This window comes from Mchenga conophoros, linkage group LG7 (assembly GCF_057382185.1).
Source record: "Mchenga conophoros isolate Kocher_MC1m ecotype Shallow Benthic linkage group LG7, M_conophoros_male_GT1.1, whole genome shotgun sequence".
NCBI lineage: Eukaryota > Metazoa > Chordata > Actinopteri > Cichliformes > Cichlidae > Mchenga > Mchenga conophoros.
The window spans coordinates 39,719,953-39,747,782 of NC_140532.1; the positions used below are offsets into that span (position 1 = coordinate 39,719,953).

A 27,830-nucleotide genomic window follows, 5' to 3' on the forward strand; every position below is an offset into this window, starting at 1 on the left:
GTTTTCCAGTCTTTTGTTGTCCAATTTTGTTGATCCTGTTTGAATTGTAGCTTCAGTTTCTGCTCTTAGCTAACAGGAGTGGCACCTGATGTGGTCTTCTGCTGCTGTAACTCATCTGCTTCAAGGTTCAGCAGGTTCTCCATTCAGAGATGCTCTTTGCATAGCTTAATTGTAACGAGTGGCTATTTAACTCATAGTTACGTCCTTATCAGCTTGAAGCAGTGTAGCCATTCTCCTCTGACCTCTGACATCACAATGCATTCATACGTCTTCCACTTTCCCACTTTAGAATTCCATCAGTGTGATGTAAATAATGTGTATTTTACGATACTACCTTGTTAGTTAGGTCTGGATTATAATTGACCCCAATTCAGCCACATTTTAACTCCGAAGGCCTCGCGTGTGGAAACTGTGGCAATGCAGACTTCAAGGGGGTTCAAAGTTATTCAATCATTGACAGGTACAAACAGACAAACTGCTTACTCTTCATTTCTTTACAGTTAAAAGATGGGTGTCCCATATATACTTGAACGTGTGAGTGTGCAACAGTATGATGAAGTCCTGCTGCGGTGTTATTATGAGACATAGTGTCAATATTTCAAAGTATGATCATTATGCAAGCAAATAACAACCTTGAGTGTACTACCTCATGAGCTAATGGCTGTTTGTACAGAGAAGTGTCTGCAGTGATCAGCATTTTTGGAAACGGTCAATTTTTATTTTAAGAACTTTTCATTTTAATGCCGTAGTTTGCATTATATTTCACTGTCTACAGCCTATATGTAAACGAGCTTCTTTGAGAATAAAGCTAGTTCAGTGTCTATTCTCATAATACATACCAAAAAAGACCAAATAGCTGATAGCTAGGAGAAGTCAGAGAGCCAACCCGCAGCTGAACATGAATGTAGAGGAGCTGGAAAGAGTCTCTAGTTTCAAGTTGTTTTGCACACACATCTAAAAAATACCTAAAATAGACACACAACACACAGTGTCTTATTAAAACAACATACAACATATACAACAAACACTGTATTTTCTGAGACCTCTGAGGAACATTAGCCTGCCTCAAAACCTCCTGGTGTCAAAACCTATTGGTTTACTATTAAAAAAGCTCTCTGAGCCCCTACAGGCTCCGCCTTTCTCAGGCGTCCCCCCCCCCCCCCCGAGGGGAGTGCTGGTGAAGGAACTGACAGTACCCTAAAAATCTAGAGGAAAAAAATCCAAATTTCTGCACTAAGAAATATTGCATTTATAAAAGATATTGTGCCCTCTCAAAACAGTCATTCCATCTCGAATCATCTTTCTGTGTGACAGTTAAGATAAACCTTTGGTGGTGGGGCTCACCTCAGGGGGAGATGACATCCTCTTCCCTCCCTGAAGGACCTGTGCAGCACTCGCTGTCTCAAGAGGGCACGCAGCATCCTACGGGACTGCACACACCCAGGACACCAGGTGTTTAAGCTGCTGCCGTCTGGCAGGAGGTTCAGGCTGCTGAGGTCCCGAACAAATAGACTCAAGGACAGCTTTTACAACAGGGCAATAGCCCTGATCAATGCAAATAGCTGACCTGACTGGATACCTCCCTGGACTTTTTTAGGGGGGAGGTAACAATGTTTAAAATAATAACAATAATAATATTTATATTTATAACAAGGTGCAATAATAATTAATGTGCAATAATACCAGTGTGCAATACACATACACTTTAGTGTTAATATACTGTGTTGTGTTGTTTGTGTTGCATTGTGATGTGTCATATCGTGTCGTGTTGTGTTATATGTAGTGCTCATTGTACTATGTATGACTGTGCAATGACAATAAAGAGTTATCGTATCGTATCTTATCTTTATTAGTCCCACAAGTGGGAAATTTGCTAACCATCTCCAATTCACCTAAACATTTTTTAGTTCAGCTTTTAAACATATATAATGATTGCTGTGAAATGTTATCTTCATGCATCAAATGCTTTTCAAATATATACTTTTATATTTTATATACTTATTTTCTCCATTGTAATTACTACCTGTAATTACTACCACCTGAAATTACATGGAAACTCCACAATGTTGTTCTATTTAGATTAGAATAACTAGTGTGATACATATTAGCTATACCCGACTATTTCTATTGCATATTTTCTGCATGTATGTGACTAAGAATGTCATATTAAAACATTTTCTCCATTTTATTTTGCATTATTGTGAAACACAACTATTTTGTTTTCTTTGTTATGCTCAATGAACAGGAATGCTTTAAATGTTTTGGTTTTTTTTCTCCCGTAGTTTAATTCCCCAATTCATTGTTTATGTACCCGGTCCCAAATTATATATTCTGAATAGTCCAGTGAAATTTTCAGGCTTTTGACTTCACAAGTATTTATGTTCAAATATTGTCTCAAATTTCAAAGGAGAAAAAAGGCCTGAAAGTGGGTGAATGGGCCTTTTAAAAAAATGAAGCTAAAATTTCACAGCAATCTGTCCCAATTAAAATAAATAAATAAATACAATTTCCAGTTTGAGATGGACTGATGCAAAGAAAATCAAAAGATTGTCAGAGTATGTACTAGCTTACCTACAACAAGCTTTTTAAGTGGTTTGAATAGCTAAAAGAAGAATTCACATTCCCTATCACAGAGCCTACATAGACTCCTACTGGCATCTTCAACTAAAGACTTAAATCTAATAAACAGGAAAGAGTTTTTAATAAACTGCAAACTGGGAAGCAAACTAAAGTCATCTCAATATGATGTTTTTGAGTATGAATTTAAGCAATATGCTTCACATGGGAAACTAACATTAATACGGCTGTATCACAAGATAGATGACGGGTGAGCTACCAGAGGGCAGTGATGCAAGAGTTAAATAATATCTTGGAATATTTCTAACTGAAGCAATCAAGTGTACCACAGTTAAGTGGCTCAGACCTGAAGCATATATCAGATGGAACAAATAACATACTCAACGAGACTTCAAAACAATTTATCAAACGTTGGAGGCCGGTTGCCTATAGCAATCCCGACTCAGTTTGCTAATCTGAGTTAACTGACAGAAACAATACGCATAAATATGTCCTAGAAAGTTACTTACTGCTCACACATACCTGTATGCACACACCATGGTGGGGTCTCTTCCCTCTCTCTCTGGTGTTATTTTTGCTTTTTTGCAGCTATTTTTTCCAGTTTTCATCTTTATTTATTCTATTTTTTTTATCTATTGAATTTTGTATCTGTCTCTTTACTCCTTGCAGAGTAAGGAGATGGGATACTTATGTATCTAACTATCCAGATAAAAACAGAGTAGATGAAACAAGAGTCTGAATTGTACACGTAAATGCATGAAGGTCTAAATTTACTGTGACTACAACCTGATTTTCCAAAAAAAGTGTCATGTGGTAAAATGTAAATAAAAGCAAAACACAGTGATTTTTAAATTCTCAAAATCCTATACTTTATTCACAGTAGAACATAGAAAACATATCAAGTGTTTAAACTGGGACATTTTACTATTTCATGAAAAAATATTACCTCATTTTGAATCTGATGGCAGCAACACATCTCAAAAAAGACAGGGGCAACAAAAGGGTTGAAAAGTAAGTGCTAAAGTATTAAAAAGGAAAAAAAAAACCTGGAGGAATATTTTGCAATTAAGGGTGTTGTAACACTGACCTGTTTTGTAACAGGTCAGTAATATGATTGGGTTTAAACCGAATCATGTTAGAGAGGCAGAGCTCACAAACACCAATCTGCAAAAAGCTGCATCTTTATAATGTGAAACAACTTCAGAATGATCTTCCTCAGTTACGAAGTATAAAGTACTGGCCATTGTAGGTTGAATACATGTTTTTCTATCAAAATGATAAGTAGTCTCTCTTTATATGACATCCTTTTGTTTGTTAACCAATTTTAATTAACAATAATATTAGTAATTGTAATAATAAATCACACCCACAGGTGTTTCTCTAAAGACACGGTTTAATCTAAGTGTTAAACATTAAAAAACATTTGATGATGTTGAACGTCAACGCTGTCTCTAAGACGAGAATCAAAGAAACTCCTGCTAAAAACAAAAGTCACTATCACGATTCCAGTAAAAAAAAAATCTTAGAAATGGTAGATGACAACATAAATGTATGAAAATGATGATTTTCAAAATTTACAGTTGTCTCATGTCCACATCATATTACAGTGACAGTTTTTCAACACTTCAGCCTAACATATCATTTTTTATTGACATAGTCTCAGTTATTATTCATTTTTAAATTTTAAAGAAATTACCCAATTTCCTTCGGGGCCAATAACGTTTATTGAATTGAACTGAATTGAATTGAAAGATTTAAAGAGATCAAGGAAAATTGTGGTTTAGCAAAGATACGAGAGTGAGAATTTAACAATCAATGGCAGTGAATCAGTCCACGTTTATGGTATCACCTGTTGCCGTCGATTCAAGGCACCAGTTTTTGTTTTAATTTTCACCTGAGCAAAGTCCCCATATACATCTTAATCATATGTTACTATTTCTTTCCATGGTTTTTCCCCATTTGGGCCATTGGAACGGTCCAACAGTACTAGCATGTTGTAATGAACCCTCACCTAACCACACTGAGAAAAGCACATAGTCCTCGTGTGTCACGTATAACTTTCCTTCCTGGTGTCAGGAAAACTTTAACCAGCCTTTTATGAATGATTTAACGTCCAAGGTAATAGCTGGCACTTAGATAAATCTCTAAATCTGGATTCTACAACCCCGGGTTAAAGCCATTACGGACTTTGGCCAAGAGGTTCAAGGTATGTAAACTGAACTGACTTATCTTTCATTGCAATAAATAATACTTTCATATTGTGGCACATGTGTGTTGTACTAAAACTGCACACAGAGTATTAGCCAGAAACTGAGTGGAAACTAGCTTGGGAATGAAAAAAAGCAAACATCCATCCAGTTATACACTACAGGCAAGCATGCACAGATTCAGAGTTCATCAGTGCTTGCTCTGCTTTAACAGCTTATTTACTGATGTCACTAATGCTTTTTCAGGGGTAGCTCCTGAAAAAAATTCAGGTTCACTTAACTCTAGACTATGTAAAACTGTTGTCTGAAAACTAATTGCAAAAGTCTATATTCAGTCATTAGCACTGAAAAGTTAAAAAGCTACGTGTTTGTTTGTGTCGCTACTCCTCCAGCTCATTTCCTTTTCCTGCAAAGAGAAGACTTGACAGAACAAAACGAAACTGCTACTGACTGAGAACACCTACTGCAGCTCTTTTTGGACCACATTTTCTTCATCTTACTTGGAAAAAATATAATGACGTACACTTGAAAAAGATTTTAAAAATGCATGTAGTAAAGTTGGATTTCAAACCTTTACAATTTTTTTTACTTTTAAAAGCAGAAAATTTGTTATATTTTTTAAGCCATTTCTGTCTCATTGGTTTATCACTGGATATGTGTCTTCACCATATCGTTCATTTACTCTGGCTTGCGTTGCTCATTGCCAACTTGAATCCATTTTTTTTTATATCTTTGAAACAGAAGGCTTTGGATCAAATTTAATAGGCACAAAGCTTAAAAATATATTTTCCACTGTTTTCTAAAAAGAAGGGTTATAAAAAGCATCATAGAGCTATCTAATGCCCAAACTGATACTGCCTAAACATTTTTTCACAATACCAGTGGGAAATCAAACAGAGGAATGAACCGGGCACATCTTTTCTCTTTCTCCTCTGGCTCACCTACACCTCAGAGTCCTCTGACCTGCTCTCTGTGGCTGCAGCTGCCCTGTTAGCATGGACAACAGCAGCGTGAACTGTGTGAAACAGAAGGCTGCCCATGTCTTCGTCATTCTTACCAAAGAATTTTCCCTTCTGCAGGGTATCAATGAGTGAAGTGTTACAACAGGCAAGGAGCACACTCACGCCAATCCCTTTATATTCCTTGACCAGCCCTAGAAAAGCAGCCAAGCCTGCTGAATCTATGAAAGGGATTGCAGAACAGTCTAAAACTATTGTGTGAAACTCCAATTCTCTTTGGACCAGTCTCACTACAACATCTCCGTTATTTTTCTCTCCGTTCGCCTTGGCCTGCTTCGCAGACGCATCTTTGGCCTTCTTCTCTGCCTTTTTCCTTTTGGTCAGCTCAAAGAAGGGTTCGACTCCGACAGCTTTGTAGAGAGACTTGAGAAAAGACTCCTTATTGGCGTAGTACAAAGGAGCCTGGAAGCGGAATATTTGAACCCGAGATGGTGCCACAAGGTTCTTATACTCTTCCAAGTCCTCGTAAAAATCAGTGTCATCAACCCGGCCCAGGAGGGAGACCTGACATCAAACCCCAGAGTGTTGAGATTATTCACAATTACTTGAATCATTTTCCAATTATTAGTATAAGCATCATTTAAAATGACCTTATTTGCTTACCTTTGGATTTTGAGTCCTAAAGATGAAGCAGATCATGGAAAAGATTATTCCTACAAGGAGGCCCAGCTCCACACTGATCAGAGCCGTGGCTGACATGGCAACCAGCCAAACGATGGCGTCATTTCGGCTCGCACGCCACTTAGCCGGTACATCCCTGAACTTTCTCAGTGCCCCCCGAAGGCTAACAATTATGATACAAGCAAGCACACATTTCTGGAGAGCTTGGAAGAAAGGTGCAAAGAAGAGGAGGACAAGGAGGACTACCAGGGCACTGATCAGACTTGACACCTGGTGGAGATGGTAGAAGACAGACAGAGCTGATAGTTATGAAGAAATCAAATTACCACACAAATACTAACACCGCACACTTGACGTCAGGACAGACTTGAAAAAGGTTACAAGAAAATGTTTTCTCTCACAGGAAAGTTTGAGCAGGATAATAACGTGGAGGTCTGAGCTGTCACCAGTGATGAACCTAACCCTGGGTAATCAGACTAAGTCTTGGCAATCAGCAAAAAAAGAAAATAATCAATCTAATGGACATACATCAAAAAACATTCACATTTTTTGCAAAAAAGTCCATTTAGGTTAGGGTTAGGGTTATCACCAGTGATGACTTACAACTCAGAAGGTATTCCCCAAGGCATTTTTAGTACGTCACTTGCTTTCACCAGCAATTTCACAACTAAATGTAGTGAGAACACTTTTTTCCAAGATCTTCAAGTGAGAGATTTTAGACTATTCCTTCAGGTCAAAGAAGAAATGTACCTGTGTCTTGCAGCCTGTGGAGTCCTTCACCATTGTTTTTGCCAGTGCTGCACTGGTGGTGAATGAGTGGAAGAAGGAGGGAATGATATTACAGAAGCCGATAGCCAGCATCTCCTGGTTGGGACGAACGGTGTAGCCATGTTTCTTAGCAAACATTTCAGACAAAGACACCGTGAAGGCAAAACTACAAGACAAAAATAATATTTTTGGTGAATATTTAGGTTTTGCAAATTCATCTCACCTGAGGTCAGCATGTTTTCTAGCAACTTATCAAACATTATTTAACGGATCAAGAAGGCTTTTTAGAAAGTTCAGCAGTTTGAAGAATCTAACTTCCCATACCACTTTCCTTTAAAAAAGATACAAACAATAGAGGTGGAAATGACCTTAGGTGTGTGTGTTTTGAAAGGAAAGCCCAGTCAAAACTCAAAGTCGTGCATCCTGCCCAGACAATAATGTGGCTACTGATATGTATCTGTAATAACTAAGATTAGAGGCACATGTTCCTGCAAAGTCAACCTGCTGTTAAACTGGTTTCACTTTACCTAATGACTGCCAAAGGAATGGCATCCAGCACCACACGGGACATCAGACTAAAGCCGGGCAGCTGGGGAGGCATGAACCCTGTGGGGATGTGACCAGAAACGCTAGAGCCATAACGGCTGTTCAGCTCTCCAAAATGACTGGCTAGTGTAGCTCCGGCCACTACTACAAGCTCAGTGGGGAGAGGCATCTTCAGACGATCCTTATAGCGTTCCTGAATCTCCTTTGCTGCCACTGAAATAAAAATGTATTGTGAAATAAAAATCCATGTTAAAGAAAATTTTATTTTTCCAGGTTACATTATATTGATATTATATACGTATCCAAATGTGACTGACCTAATATTGAGATACAGATGGCACTAGTGATGAGGTCACACAGGTTGGTCTTGTGAATGTTGGAGAAGATGTTGAACCAGGTAACGACTACTGTGCCATAGCCCTGGTGACGTGGAATCTTTAAACCCAGGAGGTATTTAGCCTGCACGGTCAGGATGGTGAAGGACGCTCCGGTGGCAAAGCCATCGAGCATGGGAGCCGAAAGGTAAACTGAGACAAATCCCAGTCGAAACACTGCCATCAAAACCTGCCGAGGAGACAAGGATGTAGAGGAGAGAGAGAGTAAAAAAAAAACCATGCTGGTCTGTTAAGTGGCTGCAGGTGTTTTGATCGATTTGTGAAAAAGGTTCAAGTTAGAAGCATATAGAAACCAAAGTCCAGTGTGACGTGTGGAAATTTAAGCCCAAAAAGGAAAAGAATAAATACCAGAAAACTGGAAAAATTCTAATGCAATAGCTGTGAGATCATCATCATAATAATGACCCTTCCACAGAAACACATCGTCTAACTGTGCTGTATTATTTTACCATCCTTAATTAAAGCATTATCACTGTAGTCGGATGAAACACTTGGTCAGGCTGCATACATTGTGTGAAAAAGTAATTACTCCCTTGTTAAATCATGAATTAACTGTGATTGAGCCCATTTTTTGAAAAACCAAGTTCAATTACATTAGCTAAACCCTGACCTGATTACTAAGAAAAATGCAGAATAAAAAAAATACCTTCAATAGAACCTGTCTGACAAACTGAAGTAGGCTGAAAGAGCTAAAAATGAAATGTATCATGCCACAATTTAAATACATTTAAATAAACAGCTGAGAATCAAAGTCATTGATATCTATCAGGAAGTGTCATAAAGCCATTTCTAAGGGTTTGGTACTCTAGCAAACCACACACCATTATCCACAAATGGAGAAAGCTTGGGATAGTGGTGAACCTTCCCAGGAGTGAACGGCCTACCAAAATTACTCCAAGAGCACACTGATGACTCACCCAGGAGGCCACAGAAGAACCCAGACTAACATCTAAAGAACTGTCTCAGTTGCCTCAGTTAATGTCAGTGTAAATGATCCAACAATAAGAAAGAGACTGGGTAAAAATGGCATCCATGGGCAGTGAAAACCACTGGTGACCAAAAAGAGCGCAAAGGTTCATCTTATCCAGGTCGCTGCTTGTGCGGTCGACAGGCCAGTCAGCTGATTCTGATTATCAAACAACATCCTGACCATTCCAAAGATTTTGGGGACTTTTTGGAAGGTTTGAATCCCATTATATCTGGTATAAAACTACATCCGCATTTAATAAAGAACAGACAAATATGGTGGTGGTAGTGTGATGATCTCGGGCTGCTTTGCTGCTTAAGGATCTGGGTGACTTGCTGTAATTGATGGAACTGAATGAATTCTGTTCTCTACCAGAAAATTCTGATGGAAAATGACAAAATTAAGTTCTGGAGTAGCCTAGACTTAAATCAGATCGAGATGCTTAGCTAGGTTTAAATCGGTTATTCATGATCAAAACCCCCAATGTGGCTGATTTAAAATGATTTTGCAAAGAAGAGTTGGCCAAATTCTTCCACAGTGATGTGAAAGACTCATTGTCTGTTATTGCAAATGGTTGATTGCAGTTCTTGCTGCAAAGGACTGCAAAACCAGTTATTAAGTTTAGGGTCCAATTGCTATTTTGCACAGAGTCAGATAGATTTTAATAACTTTTTTTCTCTTTATTAAGTGAAATCAACGTTCGTAAAACTACATTTTTGTATTTACTCGGGTTATCTTTGTATAATAATAAAATATGTTTGACGATCAGAAACATGAAACTGCAACAAATCTGCAGAAAAATAAGAAAACAGGAAGAGGGCCAACACTTGTTCATAGCACTGTATCAGTGTGTGCATCTTGCCAACAAAGGTGCTTGAAAAACAGAATACACAGAAAAACAATTGTGCTCTTTACCTGGTAGACTCCAGCCAGGAATGTAACAGCAACAGCAATGCTGATGGCGTAACACTCCTTCCCACACTGCATACCCATTAACTCCACAGTGTGAACTTTAGTGACTGTGAGGTTTATGCCCAGTGTATCATTAAGGACATCAATATTAGACACTGCTGAGTCCTCACTGAGGTCAAAACCTGCCTTGAACACCTCCCTATCCACCACCTGTAGAAAAAAGAAAATGACAACATAAAATCTTTAGCTGCATGCTTAACATGCACGTGGGAGATTGACCAGATTCTGATTTATTACCTGTCCAATCATGAGGCTCATGAGGCTGAAGATGCCTACAGACACATGCCTGGATGTCCCCATGAGGAAGTAGATGATGTTAGCATAAAACGAGGTGTATAGGCCATATATGGGCTCCACCCCTGCCAGCAGGCAGTAAGCAATGGCCTGTGGTACCAAGATGATACCTACAATCATCCCAGACATCACATCACCCCAGACATACTCTTTAATGTTGTATTTAGGCAACCAGCGCATCACAGGGAAAAACCCTGACAGGGTGGATCGGATTCTGGGCACAGAGCAAGTTACAGCTTGCTTCAGCTTTGATTTAAGGACTGACACTGCAGGCTTTCGCTGGCGAACTTGTCGCTCCAAGAGAATGGGTATGGCCGGTGGGGTTTCTGTGGTGTTGGCAGCTTCCTCCATGGTCTCAGAGAGGAAGAAGAGGGAGCACAGTGTAAGGAAAAGGGAAGCGTTGACGATGAAGTGGTCAGCTTTGCTCCTGCGAAAGAGAGGGACAAATACAGTTTTATATCCAGTGATTCCTACTTGAGTGCATTGTTTGTAACTTTGAGATCTAACAAATTTGTTGACGGCTGTCAGAATGGTCCATTTAAACCATTTTCATCCAAAAGTTCAGCTTGGACTCCATCTTTTAAGGATTCCTTAAGTCACAGTTCTCATGACATGCAAATGCTGTTCTCTGTAACGGTCCCACGTTTTTGTGATGACATAGTGTAATTTTGCTGATGTTTTTTCTTTGTGCATTCTTCCACGTCCTTTAAACTGCTGATTCAGAGCTCTGTGTGAGAACGTTCACTCGGGGTTATGAATTAACTTAACACTATCTTTCTTTGTAAATAAACTAACAACAGGGCAAGGGTTAATTAGCTCCATTGAAAATCCATGACAAGATGTGCCATTAAGTTAAACTTCCTCACTGTCTAGAAGCAAACATACCACACACACACACACACACACACACACACACACACGATTTAAATACAATATGGACAAGGTTAAATTGTGATATGATGTAAGGCACAAGTGAAACATAGCTTATCTTATACCCCTACACTCTTTAATTGTGGCTATGCTGGGGTTGAGTGGGGGCAAGGTTACTGAAGACCAAAGCGATGGGAAATTACTGACAATGGCCTTATAAACACAGAACAAAACATGACTGCAGTCGTTATAAAATGATCCCTGGTGCTGGTTTTGGAAAAGAGAAATATAAATGGAAAGGAAAGCCCATATGTTGGATAGACCTATCCAGTAGTGCCTTTCCCCCCCAATAATAGCTAGAAAAGACTCCAGCCCCACATGCAACTCTAAATTGAGTAAGGGGTTAAGAAAATGAATGAGAAAACTAAGGTTTGTCTAGTTGGAAGCTTGCATTCATTTGAGTTTACTTCGTCATATCTAACATTCCAATAGTTTAGTGAATTCACTCATGTGCAAACCATTACAGCTCCCAGTAGATGAAGCCTAATGACTGTGGTGAATTTCATATTTTGACCTAGTGCAACACTGAGTTAACATTTGGTATTTTTAGTGAAATTTCTTAAAAACTATTACCATGAAAATTGTTTCAGGGATTCAAAGGACAAAGCCTAATCTTACAGCTATCATGTATGACTTATCCTTATCCTTATATTTTATAGCCTCCAAATATGTGAGATTCCCAGACAATAATCCAAATGTGTTTTGACACATTTGTTCAGTGAAACGTTTGATCAAATATGAATGAAATTTGCAACAGCACTTACATCATCAGGTCATTTTAGCAATATTTTAACCATATTTGATACACTTCAAGCACTTTTCTGCCTCAAATCTACTGCCAATTTAGAATCACCAATTAAGCTAGCTCACATTTCTCTGGACTGTGAGAGGAAACCTTAAGGACAAATATGCAATCTCAGCACAGAACCAGGGAATGTCTTGCTGTGAGACAATAGAGCTAACAACTGCACAAACATGCAGTCCAAATGCCTGCAGAACTTGTGTTTTGCGCTGTTTAGCATGCTAAAACTAGCCATGATGAAAATAAAATTGAAATTGTCAGTATGAGCTTGCTAGATTCTTTTTATTATCACCTAGCTTAAAGTAGGCATGAAACACTATACATACTACGCTTTAGTACATGAATTCTAACTCTAAAATTTGTCATAGGTTTTCAAGTTGCAGTGAAACTGGGTCAAAAGTGTCTAAATGTAGCATAGCAACATATTTGTCCCAAAGCACAGAAGGTCACGAGGTGGTTGATGGGCTAACTATTACACCACATACAATAACTAACTCAAAATAAGTCAAATTAAACAAAAAAAAAAATGCTTTAGGTACTGTTTTTGGTGACAGGGATGAATGAAAAAAATTATCCACTATCTATACAGATGCTGCTATAGCTCACCTGGTTAAACAGTGTGATTCTGAAGTGCTGTACTGTATGCTTGTAAGTTTTCTCCCCAACAAAAACAAAAAGGTCGACGAAACGTCGTCACCTGCAGATGCCTTTGGTTTCATTCTATAATACTGGACTTATTTTTCTACAAGGTTTGAACTTTGAGAGTGTTTAAACGAGAGAAAGTGTGAAAATGTTCATGCCTGTCTGAGAAAAGTGTATAAAGTGTGTAGTGAGGGGTTTTACAGCCTTAAGACAGCTATAGTAATTGTAAAAAATAAAACTGGCTACTTCGCAGATTTCACTCATTGCGGGTTATTTTTAGAACATAACTCGAGGGACCGCTGCAATAAATCATAATTAAACTGTATTGTCCCTTTTTAATCATTGCTTCTTAAGCAGCAGACGGTCCATTATCGCTGGCTAGCTATTTCATAAATGAGGACTATGTGGAGGACAGGGTTTTTTGAGCTAGGTGTATTAGTAGGCCACTCTATGTTTGATTTTTCTTCCTTCAATGTCATCAGGATCAGGATCAGCTCTGACCTATAAGCAAAGCATTATGATTTCACAGTTTTACAGGCTTATTAGTTACTCAGCATTTTGACTGCATAGGTCTTGACATTTATTGGAATGAAGCCTCAATACTATTTACTGAAGTGTTAAATTAACCAAACCTCTAATTTTTAAAAAACCTTTTTGTTCTAAATATCTAGGGAAGATTATCAGAGCTTTGTCGCTTGTAAACACATAATGTTCAACTAGCTTTTAAAAGCCATTACAGTTGCACCGAGTATAATTTATATATAGATATTAACTTGTCAGCACATTCCTGGTGTTCAACAATACAGTAGCAGCAGCGCTGCAGCTAAGATAACATGTCTCAGAAACCATAAAAAAAACCAAGTGACATATAATCTGTCTGTGCCATCAGAACGCTGACATGTGCTGTGATTTACTGTAGACTTCCTGTGGCAGCGCTGGCTGTTATGTAGTCAATGGCTTGATAGGAATTGTTTATCTTTTATATATTTGCTGTTTTTGTTTCTGATTAGTTTTGCTCATATTTAACTTTTATGTTGCTTTTTATTAAACTCGCTGTCTCTGGGTAGTTTTGTTTAGCGAGCAAAAACTGTTCAGGCAGCACAGAATCGGCTCCTTTGAAGCAACAAACAAGTCTATGTTCATGTGGGTATCATAAATCTCACCTGAAGTTTCTAACTGATAGAAGTGACAGGAGATAAATTGTGACCGTTCTCATTGACGAAAAACACATGAAAAGAAATCAAGAGCTGGCTTGCTGTTTGCTTGGTAGCTCACCCCCGCCAGCAGATACAATCTGTAAAGATTAACTGCTTTGAGGAATAGAACTCACACTGAGGACCCAAACAAATTTAGTTCATTTAGTTCAGTGTCAGCCCCGAAAAGCACCGAAACCAACTGATTGAAGGTGTGACAGTCAGCAGTTTCTAATCAAAGTTTTCTGCCTTTAATCATGTGATGAAAGCACTTCTCAGCTGCTTAGAATTCACCTTGGAGTCCATCCCAGCTGTCATTTAATCTCAAAATATAAATTTGTGTATACCACAAAAAGTGACTAAATTATGCCAGGTCTGCATATTATGTGCATACGCAGAAACTTTCATAGTATTGCAGTGACTGTGAGAGGATAGAAAATGTGGCATTCCACATAATGAGCACTAAATCTGAGGTCTTCCAAAGCCAACAGTCCTTCTGCAGGCAACTTGTGTTGAAGCTAACCTCAAGTCAGAGAACCGGCATTTTTGCATGTCATTACACTCGTTTAAGTCAGGCTCCAGAATTGTTTCACACAGATGTGATGTCAAAAATGACAGCGAGGATAACATCTAGAGCAGCGGTCCCCAACCCCCGGGCCTCGGACCGGTACCGGTCCGTGAGTCGTTTGGTACCGGGCCGCGAGAGTTGAGGCTCAGGTGTGAAATGTATGGTTTTCAGGGTTTTTATCAGTTTTCAGCGTTATTTTGTTATCGTTTTTATCGTTTACTCGGTTTTCCTGGGTCTTTTCACGTGTGTTATGAATAAATCTTCTTTTCTTCGGTACCGGTACTAGTTTTATTTTGTTGTATTTATCCGCGACACCTTAAAGGCCGGTCCGTGAAAATAATGTCGGGCATAAACTGGTCCGTGGCGCAAAAAAGGTTGGGGACCGCTGATCTAGAGAGAAAAACACTGAGTAAGCTAAATTGTCACACAACCGCTCCATGCCAGCTTAGCGCAGTAGGTGTAATTTATCATTAATACCGCTGAAACATCTCTAATCTGAAATGGGTGGAACTAAATAAAACACCTTTCTCTGTGGTGTTCAAAACCTTTGCAAATGGGGAATAAATAATTACAAAAACTCCTGAAATAACACAGACATCTGTTCCCTGCAGACTAACTACTCTCACTATAAAGAACAACTTTGAACTGTGCTTCCCAGTGAAAAACAAACTCAGCTTTCAAAGCCAGAATTTCCTCTACGTCCAAATCCAAATTCATAGAAAAGTTCCAGTCAGTGAAATTTAATAATGCACTCACCTGTAGAGTCACTGGCACAACTACAAATAGCCGTCTTCACTGTGTCATATTTAAGTCAACTCTGAGTGTATTTTTCTCTTCCTGTCCTCAAATCTCAGATGTCATGCAAGCAGTCAGACCAGTCGATGTGAGAGCTGAATGTATATGGTGAGATAAGAGCAGCGCTTTGTTCCCTCCCTACTGGGTTGATAGCTGGGAGTGGGTGGGTCTTGTATTTATATGCAAGTGTGTTTGTTGGCAAGAGGTTAAATTGAGTCAATTTTTTACTGGATCACAGTGTTTATCCACTCTGTTGGATGGCTCGGGCCGTGATTGTGTTTGCAATGTTAAAATGGACCTAGACTCTGTGTCAACATATCCATAGTATTTAAATATATCTTGTAGACAGAGTGGATTACAAGGCAAACAGAACCTAAGGTGTGACAAGCAGAGAATTGCTGCTGGGAAACAGCTTTCCTTAAAATAAACTCATGTCACCTGTGAGTTAAGTGGTCTTTGCATAATGATTTAAACAATGATTTGTTCCTATATGACTGGATTAAAAAACACAAAGCACACACAGAATGAGTAACATTGCACCAATAGCGTATTAATGAATTAGCACCTTAATCTAATCTGAGGTTATATCAGCTATTTTATAAGGTACAAGGTTCGGTAATTGATTAAAGTTCTTAATAGACACACATATAATCATTTAAAAATAATTCAGTATTGTGTAATATAAAGAAAAATCTGACATGGTAGTATTTTTTTTTCATCAAAGCACATTTAATTAGGATTTACAATAAATATGGTATTTGTGCTTCCGGATAAAAAGGCATTAGTATCTTACTAACCAATTTACATGTGTTTTTTTCAAGTCATAGGCAACTGCAGGTGTCAAATTGCTTCATTAGCATGTAAATCTTCCACAGAGATTGTGAATCCCTGTCACTAGAGAAGGGAAGGCAACACTTTGCCTACATTTGTCAGAGATCTTGATGAAAATAAACATATACATACTGTTTTACAAGGCGTTACCTGCTTCGCGAAAGCTGTAAAAGCAAAACCAAAAAGGCACCTGGGAGGTGGAAAAACAAATTCAGCAGTCAAAATGTGCCAACATAACATTTCGCAGCAGTGCGCACGAACACTGAAAACTTTCAGTTTTAGTGCATTGACTGAATATTGCAGAGAAACTGTGACACACCAGCCCTTTACAAGCTGAGGAACCTATACTGACTCAGTAGCTGTGTTACTGATTGAATCAGTAGCTTTTTAAAGGCGATCTCGCCTGATGGGGGACTGTGAGAGTTGCTCCAGGCTCAAATGAAATTACTCGGTTACTCTGGTTAAAATCTTTCTAAAACGATCAGGAAAACAGTCCTGGTATCTTTGCACTGAGCTTATTACACTTTAACAGGTTAAACCAGCATTTCTTAACAGCTATGCAGCTGTTCCACTTCATACCTCATCACTATATTCCAAGGCAGTGCACTGTGAAGTGTGAGGTCGTGTGGATGAGCAGTTGTTATATTTCAGCTTAATCTGTTTTATATTAGCAGCTCATTCCAATAAGCCTTTGCATGTGAGATGTTTATGAAACATTGGTGAATTGCATTGTACAGAGTCTGCAAGTGTGGCATTAAGCATTTATTAAATAAACTCAATCACAATCCTGGGACACCAACTGATCTCAGCGTTATTGCACATCAGCTAACAGCTGTCCTGATGCCTTTTCACACATCCACTTGGTGAATCTAATTTAGGTCCAATATTTAAGCTGTCTTAATGCTGCCGTGCATTTGCAAGCCAGCCCGGTCCTGCTCTAAATGATGTTTCTGACCTAATCAGATAATCACAGTATCAATTGTCATTGATGCTTGTACCTGTCGCTTTTTCTTGGTCTCAGCTGGTCTTCTGATCAAATTAGTGGTTCGCTTTGCATTTTAAAGTTTCCATGGACAAGATACAGAGTCTGAATATGACAGGTGTTTGATGGCACAGAAGTTCTGTATGAATGGTTGAACCTTAAATGTAGTAAAAAGTGATTTGAGTTCACAGAGTAGAAAAACATTTTATAGAATATTGGGAAAAATAACGTTTTCGTAGGACCTTGATTAATCGATCAAATGATTAACAGATCGTGAGTTTGACAGTACCAGCGTTCAGTTGCTGTATGTGTCTTGGGAGTATGAAAAGGGGAATATTGGCAATTAATGGCCCATGCTTACACAGACATTCGGGTGTGTCTAAATTTATCTAAACTGACAGGTGAAAAATATTCAAAATAGTTGCCAGTCTTCCCAGGTGTGGATGTCCCAGCAAATCTACCCCAAGGTGAGATCACAGAAATTGCCAAAAAAAACCCAAACAAAAGCTACATTTCAGACTCTGCAAACTATTTTATTACATCAATGTAGGACTGTAAACCTCAATACAATTGGGTAGACAAAACAGAAAGCTGAACATGACATACTGCTAATAAAACCATTTAATAGCCACACTTTGTCACATAGCTAAATTCAACATCCAAACAGCCTCCAGGGATGTTTTGCTGTTTCTGTTGCACCTGTGACCGAGGGTTTCTAATATGAAGATAAATGCTTGGCAGGGCACGAGGGGCCAAAACTATTAAGCCCATTTTGAATGAAGAATTTCTATCTAAATGTGGACTGAACAAACCCGAGGATATCATTAATGAGAAAAACGATAATGGGGGGAAAAGCAATTGGTAAAAGCACTTTACCATGGAGTAGAATAAAGAAAACACTAAGTAACCTTATGAAACTGATAGTGTACTTATGATAGTTACATAAGTAAACCAATAAAACAAATCATCAATCTGTCATCTCATAGTAAGAAGACTCTAGGTTTAAAGCTGTTCAAAGACATGACCGTCAGGTTATCTGATGATTCCAAAATACCTGGTGGCGTTCATGGATTGGTTATTTGAATCTGTGTTATCCTGTTAAATAAAATACTAATACTACTAATAATAATGAATTAATTATGAGAGAGTTAAGCCAAGGGTAACAGAGCCTTCATGCATTGAGTACATGAAATCCACAGAATTCCACAGGAATAAATTGGCATCCAATAAATGTTAAATGTCCAAATGTAGCTGTACAGGACCTAATGCTAACAATCAACATAAAACATGTGTTACGACAATTACAGTGCTGTGCAAAAAAAAACTCTTCTTGAGCAACCCTTCATTTCTTTATATTTTGCTTCCAAGGAGCCAGACTTTCTTGTGATTTTTAAAAATGGTTGTGAGCAGGCTTTCTGAAGGTCCTTCAGAGTTCTTCTTTAAACATTGGCTGCTTTTTCACTGACTTTCAATCCAATCTTTGCACTGATAATTTTCAGAGGAAACCGATTTGTTTGTTAAGCTACTTATCACTGACATTTGAATCATTCAAACTTAAAAAACACACCTGAGTCTAACCAGTGTTGTTTCTACACATAAAAAGAACCAATTTTAAATTATATCTTTAGGAACTTTGTTACAAACATTCTCAATTTGGTCACTTTTCTTTTTGTTCAATCTCCAAATAATGTCAAAGAAAGTGGCAGGCCTAAAACTATCTGTAGCAGATGAACAGTATCTGAAATTCATGACCTTAAGAAACAAGAAAAAAGACTGGACACCGGGGCGGATCTAGAGAAATTTTCTTAGGGTGGCATGGAAATCAGATGGGGTGGCAAAATCAAAGCAATTTCTTCACACGTATGCAGGTGTTACTTCTGTAATAAGTACTATATATGGTTAAAATACATCAAATAGAGCAAGTATAACCAGTCTTCATATAAATATAGTCTGTAACTGTCTTATTGGTTTCAGCCCAGATAATTAGACACTCAATTATATAAAAAGGTGAATTTTGAGTACTGTATAATCTATGTAATAAATAAACATGTAGCCCAATAAGAATAAAATCAAGAAAGCTACACAACATGAGGTGGATCAGTTAGAAATACAAGTCTAACTAGAAGTTAGTTGTGACAAGGCATTACCTGCTTCGCGAAAGCTGTAAAAGCAAAACCAAAAAGGCACCTGTGACGTCATACTTTTGCGACTTCGGGAAAAACCGGCGTAAAACAAAAAACTGTACTTAAGCTGCGTGAAACCGCCTCTGTCCGCCGATCAACTGACCCTGACCCTAACCCACACCCTAACCCTTTAATAAACAGTAAGCAGAATTGATATTGTCCTTGCAACATTGGAATTTCATAAATGCACAAATGGCTTGGCACGCAAAGGAATAACGTCACAACAATGTGATTGGTCACTTGCAATGGTGAACCTGGAACAACATTTTCATGATGGTCTGGGAACAACACCAACACGAGGATATCAGATCATCCTTCCCTCCCCACAGCCTGGACCTGAACATTACTGAGGCAGTTTGGGATCATGCTGACAGAGAACAGAACAAAAGACAGTCAATATTAATTAAAAAGCTATAATGTTTGTTCAAGAAGTCTGGAGAACTTTTCCTGAAGACGACTTCAAGAAATTACAAGAAAGCTTGCCAAAGAGGGTTCAGGCTGTGTTTAAAGAATAAAGATGGTCAAACCAAATACTGACTTTCAAGTTTGTTAGCAATGTACAAACTCTGTTTTTGGATAATGTACCGTATTTCCGTGTAATTTTGCCCTTTAGAAAAATCCTTGTACTTATTTCCCACTTTAGCTAAACAAAATGACACAAGAGCACTCTGAGTGCACACTGCCCCTCCCAGAAGGGCAAGAGTTATACTAAAACAGTGATGTTTATGATGTTTTTATTACAACATGCTGCCGTTAGTCTGTTTTTATTACAACATGTTGCTGTCTGACCCATGACTTTGAAACATTACATACCATATTGTTGTATTTTATTATCTTTACCTCTGTGATTGGAGCCGAGTTGCTCTCTCCATGCTGTACATGCTCGCTCCATATTTGTGATAGATTACTCGATTTTTTTTGTCTAGGTGAACTTTGACCTTGTTCACTAACAATGAAGTTCAAGGTCAAATGCTTAGCCCGTCAGGGTATTCATGTCTCCCACGGCCTAGTATATTGTCATTAAATTTGAAGACAATGAATAAAAACACTGTGGGTAATATAATGTTTTTACTGATTTTCACATTTGGTGTGACCTTGATTGGTTTCACCAAAATTAAATCAGCTTGAGCTGTTACTGACAAAGTTTGAACATATCTTAAAAACTGAGCACACTAGACTGCTAACAAACAAACATACAGACAAACAAACATGACCGATTACGTCCTCCCTGCCTCAGGCGTGTGAATGAGGGGTGGCTAAATCATAGTATTTATATGTTGTTTTAACAACAAAGGAGCTCTGAAGAAGTTTTTAAAACTCTAAACTTGATGTAGTTATAGTCAAAACCTTCAAGAGTAAGACCAAAGAAATGTAATCAGGTGTTGAAATTCTCCAGTGAAACAGTGCAATGATAACATAATTGGAATATGTCAAACTTTTTAAGATTCTGTAGCTTTTTTTTTTTTTTTTTCAGATTAATTGTTCCTGAGGGACAAACATGCAAATTTTGGCACAGATTGTTTGTTATCTGCTTGTTGCTGTTATCTAAATAAGTCTGCAAGGGATAATAAATAGGGCTGAAATTCACAGTAAAGGACACTGTGTCTCTCTGTGTGTGCAAGTGTGTGGGTGTGTCCCTCAATGCATTATATGCTAGACTGAATGGCATATTTGTCAGTGAGATGTGGTAATTTGCTTCTTTATCTTCACTCAGTCACTATTGCGCTGTTGATATTGCACTCGTCTTTGAAGTGACAGTTTCTTCAGTCTTGTAGCATTTGTTTGTCTCTTTCAGTAAAGACCCTTATCTTTTTCCATCTGAAAGGATTCCTGCACTGCCCCTTTAAATCCACCGGCAGCATGCATATGTCTGCAAGCCTGCTCCACCATCTACATGCTTCATCATGCTTTTCGGACACAGTCTTGGTTAAACACAAGCAATGTGAGGCAGGACTTACCCAGAGCGAAAGAGCTTGAATGTGTCCTGAAGGCAACACTGGCCATAACTCCCTGAGTCCTGCCTCCTCGTTCACTATCAGTCTGTTTTCCTCTGTACTGTTGTCCACTTTGCTGCTTGCTGACAATATCTGGCTTCTTCCTGCTTCCTACTGCAAAGCATGATGGGAGCAGCAGCCCCTCTTGTCCTTGGCAGCCTGTTGTCCGTGGAGAAGAGCCTGGCGGGGGGATGGGGAGAGAATATGAGAGAAGGAGAGAGTGAGAGAGAGGAACCGTTGTCTGTGGATGATGGAAACCATGGTAACTAAGCTCCTGCTAGTGCGTGTGTGTGCATATTAGTAAAGATGATGCATTTTGAGTATAAAATTTTATCATATTTCAGTATTATCATAAGGGAACAAACAAATCCCGTTCTTTCCTATTCAGCTCATAAACACAGCTCATATTTACACTGTCATTAATTTAACGATTAATGATGTCTTTTAAATCAGCGGTCTCCAACCTTTTTTGCGCCACGGACCGGTTTATGCCCGACAATATTTTCACGGACTGGCCTTTAAGGTGTCGCGGATAAATACAACAAAATAAAACTAGTACCGGTACCGAAAAAAAGAAGATTTATTCATAACACACATGAAAAGACCCAGGAAAACCGAGTAAACGATAAAAACGATAACAAAATAACGCTGAAAACCGATAAAAACCCTGAAAACCATACATTTCACACCTGAGCCTCAACTCTCGCGGCCCGGTACCAAACGACTCACGGACCGGTACCGGTCTGAGGCCCGGGGGTTGGGGACCGCTGTTTTAAATAACAGATAAAAATATTCTGTGCCTCTCATGATCATCTGGAAAAGGGGCAGAATTATGCTCATTTCCTGCTTTAAGAGCTTAGTGTTGTGATTAGTGTGATTCACTATGTGAAACAAGCTGTTTTAGCTCCCTTCTCTCTTGCTTTTGTCATGGTCCGGGTGAATACGGGGTGTTTCCACTCTGCTGGGCTCCACCTTCAGACGGAGACTCCAATCAGCTTCCACACCTGGTTCCAATCAAGTCACCTGCATATAAGACCAGCGTTCACGACAGACCCCTGCCAGATCTTCTGCTAACACATGTTAGTGCTAGGCCGCCAAGCCCTTGCGAGAACTCTGGATTACTGTTTTTTCTCCTCACCGTGTTTTCTTTCCTTTTTCGCCATAGGACCCATCTGCCTGCCTCCCTGCTCAGCTCCCCACTCCAAGCCTATTCTGGATCTGCTTTGGACACTCCTCACCCGGAACCCCCTGGACACTCCCTCCTCGATTGACACGCCAAATCTGCAACGCTGACTTCACACCTCCCTCCAAGCCGCTGCCCCCTTTCTCCATTCCCCCGGATCCCTCTGTGGAATCCAGCCCTCAGAGTTTCTCGTTCACAGTCTTGCCTCACAGTTTTCCGCTCATAGCTTTCACAGTTCATAGCATGCATAGGTTATAGCATTCTTAGTTTTCTGTTTTGTAACTTCGCTCAGCTCTGTAAATAAACTCTGTGCTCACGCCCGTTTTGCCTCCCTCTGTGTCTGCATTTGAGTCCACACCCACTGCCTGGCCCTCTCGGCCGTAACAGTAAGATCTGGCCACAATATGGACGCAGCAGACGCAGAGCGGACTGCCATTCAGAAACAAGGCGCCATCCTAGGTCACCACGAGCAATCCATTCAATATCTCCTGGCTTCGCAGAAAGACCTTGGTGAGGGACAGGCTAAGATCTTTGCTGCCCTGGAAGCCCTACAAGCTAACCTCACGCCCGTGCCGCGTCCCGCCCCCGAACCCGCGGTCCCCGCACAAGTCACTCAGCCGTCTGCTTCGTCCCCCGCCTCGGCTTCCGCGCTCCAAAGTGGGCTGATTTTTCGCGACGCATCATCTCCAGAGCCCGAATCTTTTTCTGGGGATCCGGGGAGCTGCACGGGGTTCCTGCGTCAGTGCGACCTGGTATTCGGCCGCTCACCGCGCACCTTCGTTGACGACGCCGCTCGGGTTTCCTATTTCATAGGGAAATTACGGGATCGTGCTCTAAGATGGGCGGAAGGATACCTGTCAAGCCATCCCTTGCAAGCCTGCTCCTACGATAACTTCCTGGGTGAGTTTAAAAGGACATTCGCTCATCCTGTCTCTGAGGGCAGTTCGGCCCGCAAGTTGTTAAAGTTGCGCCAGGGTCGCCGCAGTGTCGCTGATTACCTCATAGACTTCCGTACGGCCGCCGCGGAAACGGGGTGGCCGGATCACGTGTTGCAGGGAATATTTCTACAGTCCCTGAATGATAACATGAAGGATCAGCTTGCTTCTCGGGATGAGCCCGCTACGTTTGAGGAGCTAGTCTCCCTTTCTCTCCGTATTGACAACAGGCTGAGAGAGAGGGAGTATGAAAGGAACTACAAACCCCAACGTTCCCTCCTCCGTCCACTTCCGTGTTCGGCGGTGCCAGCTCCACCCATAATGCAGTTGCCTGTGTCGGTTGCCTCTCCCCCCGTCGTAGACGCGGCGCCGGAACCGATGCAGATAGGCCGCGCTCAGCTGACACCGGAAGAGAGAGAGCGTCGTTTTCGTGCACGCGCGTGTTTCTATTGCGGGTCAACCGAACATTTAATCGCAGCATATCCTAAGAGGGGAAAAGGGCCAGCCCGCCAGTAGATTCGGGGATACGGGTGGGCGGTTCTCTTAGTGATGACAAACCCCGTTTGCTTCTCACAGTCAGTTTAGTTATCAACCGTGTCATGCACTCCCTTCAGGCTCTGGTCGACTCCGGGTCGGAGCAAAACCTAATTAGTTTTGACTACGCCACACAGTTAGGGTTGCACCTGGTGCCGTTAGACCCGCCTATTTCAGCGAGAGCACTCAATAACCAGGTTTTTGCACAAATAACTCACCACACAGAACCAGTGACTGTAATCACTTCAGGTAATCATAGGGAGGAGCTCACTTTCTTCGCCCTCTCATCGCCCGACACTCCCCTCACATTCGGCTACCCTTGGTTAAAGCTGCACAATCCACACTTGGATTGGTCGGGACAAAAGATAACAAGCTGGAGTGTATTCTGCCATTCTAACTGTTTGATGTCAGCGTGCCCCCCGGGTCCCGAGGAGCCCTATGCGTTGGATGAAACCACCCCCGATCTCACTGGGGTGCCCCTAGAATATCACGATTTCAAAGAGATTTTTAGCAAGAGTAAGGCACAATGTTTGCCGCCTCACAGACCGTATGACTGTGCCATAGACCTTCTCCCCGGGGCTCCTTTGCCCTCCAGCCGGTTATACAACATATCCAAACCAGAGCGTGCTGCTATGGAGAAGTACATCAGAGAGTCACTTGCTGCTGGACTAATTCGACCGTCGTCTTCACCTGTTGCAGCTGGATTCTTCTTTGTGGGTAAGAAGGACGGGTCGCTACGACCGTGTATCGATTTCCGTGGTCTCAATGACATAACCATAAAGAATAAATACCCATTGCCACTCATTAGTTCCGTGTCAGAGTACCTGCAAGGCGCCACTATCTTCACAAAACTGGATCTGCGTAATGCTTATCACTTGGTACGTATCCGGCAAGGAGATGAGTGGAAGACGGCCTTCAACACGCCACTGGGCCACTTCGAGTACTTGGTCATGCCCTTTGGACTAACGAACGCCCCAGCCACTTTTCAAGCTTTGGTGAATGATGTGCTCAGGGACTTTCTGAACAGATTTGTGTTCGTGTATCTGGACGACATACTCGTCTTTTCCAGATCGCTCCAGGAACATCATGTTCATGTCCGTGCGGTCATCCAGCGCTTATTGGAGAACAAGCTGTACATAAAGGCGGAAAAATGTGAGTTTCATGCATCGTCAGTCTCTTTTCTTGGTTATATCCTGGCAGGGGGGCAGCTGAAGGCGGATCCGGCAAAGGTCAAGGCAGTCACAGAGTGGCCGGTGCCCACGTCCCGCAAGCTACTCCAACGATTCCTGGGCTTTGCCAACTTCTACAGGCGATTCGTCAGGAACTACAGTCAGGTAGCCGCACCCCTAACACGCCTCACATCTACCAAGCACACATTCACATGGTCTGCTGAGGCCGACAGAGCTTTCAACAAGCTAAAACAGCTGTTTGCAACCGCTCCTGTGCTAATTCAGCCCGACACCAGCAAGCCCTTCATCGTAGAGGTGGATGCATCGGATGTTGGAGTGGGGGCAGTGTTGTTGCAACACACTGGTCCATCAGCAAAGTTACAACCCTGCGCTTTCTTCTCTCGCCGCTTGTCTCCGGCGGAGAGAAACTACGATGTTGGGGACCGTGAGCTGCTTGCCGTGAAACTGGCATTGGAGGAGTGGGGCTGGAGGGGGCTGAGCACCCATTCATTGTCTGGACAGACCATAAAAATTTAACATACCTACGGAATGCAAAGAGACTTAATACACGCCAAGCCCGTTGGTCGCTGTTTTTTGCTCGTTTCAACTTTTCTATCTCATATCGCCCAGGTACCCAGAATATCAAGCCAGATGCTCTCTCCCGCCAGTTCGAAGCTGCTTCAGAGCAGTCAGGGGTGCCCTCCATACTCCCTGCCAGCTGTCGGGTGGGGGCTGTCGCATGGGAGGTAGACTCCGTCATTCAGCGGGCTCTTCAAGCAGAACCTGATCCGGGCACTGGGCCTGCTAACAAGCGCTATGTACCCACGGCAGCCCGCTCCAAGGTGTTAGAATGGGTTCACACGGCCAAGTTCGCAGGTCACCCGGGCCGAGGCCGGACGGCTATGCTACTGAAGAGACACTTTTGGTGGGAAACATTGGATAGGGATGTACGTGAATACGTAGCTGCTTGCACGGTTTGTGCTCGCAATAAGTCCAGGAATCACCGTCCTTACGGACTGCTTCAACCACTAACCATCCCACACCGGCCATGGTCTCATATTGCGTTGGATTTCGTTACGGGACTTCCAGACTCGGCAGGGAAGACTACCATACTTACCATAGTTGACAGATTCTCCAAGGCCGCACATTTCATAGCTCTAGATAAACTGCCCACTGCTTCGGAAACAGCTAAACTGTTGGTGGAACATGTTTTCAGACTCCATGGGATCCCTATGGAAATCGTGTCTGACAGGGGTCCCCAGTTTGCTTCTCAGGCCTGGAGAGCCTTTTGTACGGCCCTGGGGGCCAAGCCCTGTTTGAGCTCAGGCTACCATCCACAGACCAATGGCCAGACTGAGCGCTTAAACCAAGAACTTGAGACCACTCTTCGCTGTGTTACTGCCCAGAATCCAGCCTCTTGGTCCACGTTCTTACCGTGGGTTGAATATGCGCATAACACACTCACCGCCTCAGCCACGGGTCTTTCGCCTTTTGAAGCATCCTTAGGTTACCAGCCACCTCTGTTCCCCGAGCAGGAGGCCGAGCTTGCTGTGCCTTCGGTCCAGCATCATCTACAGCGTTGCCGCCGGGCTTGGACGCGGACTCGTGAGGCGCTGTTGCGCGCTGTGTCTCGCCAATGCCACTACGCCAACCTGCGGCGCACGGCGGCACCTACTTACTCTCCGGGGCAGAAGGTGTGGCTGGCGGCTAAGGACATCCCGCTCCAGGGAACCTCCCGCAAGCTGTCTCCGCGCTATATCGGGCCTTTCAAGGTTGACAGGCTAATCGGCCCTGCAGCAGTCAGGCTTGCATTACCTACATCGTTGCGGATCCATCTGGTGTTCCATGTTTCGCAGGTCAGGCCGGTGTTGTCTAGTCCTCTGTGCCCTCCTTCCGACCCCCCTCCTCCCGCCCGGCTCGTCGATGGTCATCCTGCCTACTCGGTGCGGCGTATCCTGGACGTGCGGCGGAGGGGCAGGGGCCAGCAGTTTTTGGTGGACTGGGAGGGGTACGGGCCTGAGGAGCGTTCGTGGGTGTCTCCGTCTCTGATCTTGGACCCGGCGCTTGTTTCTGATTTTTACAGGTCTCGTCGCGTGTCCGGGTCTGCTCGGTCGCCAGGGGGCGATCGTTGAGGAGGGGGTACTGTCATGGTCCGGGTGAATACGGGGTGTTTCCACTCTGCTGGGCTCCACCTTCAGACGGAGACTCCAATCAGCTTCCACACCTGGTTCCAATCAAGTCACCTGCATATAAGACCAGCGTTCACGACAGACCCCTGCCAGATCTTCTGCTAACACATGTTAGTGCTAGGCCGCCAAGCCCTTGCGAGAACTCTGGATTACTGTTTTTTCTCCTCACCGTGTTTTCTTTCCTTTTTCGCCATAGGACCCATCTGCCTGCCTCCCTGCTCAGCTCCCCACTCCAAGCCTATTCTGGATCTGCTTTGGACACTCCTCACCCGGAACCCCCTGGACACTCCCTCCTCGATTGACACGCCAAATCTGCAACGCTGACTTCACACCTCCCTCCAAGCCGCTGCCCCCTTTCTCCATTCCCCCGGATCCCTCTGTGGAATCCAGCCCTCAGAGTTTCTCGTTCACAGTCTTGCCTCACAGTTTTCCGCTCATAGCTTTCACAGTTCATAGCATGCATAGGTTATAGCATTCTTAGTTTTCTGTTTTGTAACTTCGCTCAGCTCTGTAAATAAACTCTGTGCTCACGCC

General features: G+C 41.8%; 1 protein-coding gene and 2 long non-coding RNA genes across 7 annotated transcripts; 2 read left to right on the plus strand and 1 right to left on the minus strand.

Annotated features, from left to right (window-relative positions):
• Positions 1-3,421: 3,421 nt before the first annotated feature.
• On the minus strand, positions 3,422-24,989 carry slc26a1 (solute carrier family 26 member 1). Of its 4 annotated transcripts, none has more exons than XM_085279216.1 (9): positions 24,763-24,989; positions 21,251-21,466; positions 10,310-10,793; positions 10,016-10,222; positions 8,056-8,302; positions 7,720-7,951; positions 7,175-7,358; positions 6,407-6,694; positions 3,422-6,307 (listed from the first exon to the last, which is right to left on the minus strand). In XM_085279216.1, the coding sequence occupies exons 3-9, from the start codon at positions 10,715-10,717 to the stop codon at positions 5,726-5,728; spliced, it is 2,148 nt and encodes a 715-aa protein (XP_085135342.1). In that variant the 5' UTR covers positions 10,718-10,793; positions 21,251-21,466; positions 24,763-24,989; the 3' UTR covers positions 3,422-5,725. The 4 variants fall into 4 exon arrangements, with proteins under 4 accessions (XP_085135342.1, XP_085135343.1, XP_085135341.1 ...); XM_085279217.1 differs by lacking the exon at positions 24,763-24,989 and adding an exon at positions 22,169-22,184; XM_085279215.1 differs by lacking the exon at positions 24,763-24,989 and having other exon boundaries at positions 21,251-22,078.
• LOC146570649 (uncharacterized) lies at positions 21,479-22,789 on the plus strand. 2 transcript variants are annotated; one of them, XR_014893016.1, is made up of 3 exons: positions 21,479-21,548; positions 22,265-22,365; positions 22,452-22,789. It is a non-coding gene; the product is annotated as an uncharacterized LOC146570649 (long non-coding RNA). The 2 variants fall into 2 exon arrangements; XR_014893015.1 differs by lacking the exon at positions 21,479-21,548 and having other exon boundaries at positions 22,225-22,365.
• Positions 24,990-27,265: 2,276 nt separating the features above from the next.
• Positions 27,266-27,830, plus strand: LOC146570650 (uncharacterized). The gene is made up of 2 exons (XR_014893209.1): positions 27,266-27,406; positions 27,493-27,830. It is a non-coding gene; the product is annotated as an uncharacterized LOC146570650 (long non-coding RNA).

Bases quoted from the DNA above. Each gene is read 5' to 3' on its own strand.
- slc26a1 (XM_085279216.1), bottom strand. From the start codon at position 10,717: ATGGAGGAAGCTGCCAACACCACAGAAACCCCACCGGCCATACCCATT. The intron at 10,223-10,309 runs GTAATAAATCAG...TTTTTTCTACAG, and splicing joins TGAGCCTCATGATTGGACAG to GTGGTGGATAGGGAGGTGTT. The intron at 6,695-7,174 runs GTACATTTCTTC...CATCTCCACCAG, and splicing joins CCACAGGCTGCAAGACACAG to GTGTCAAGTCTGATCAGTGC.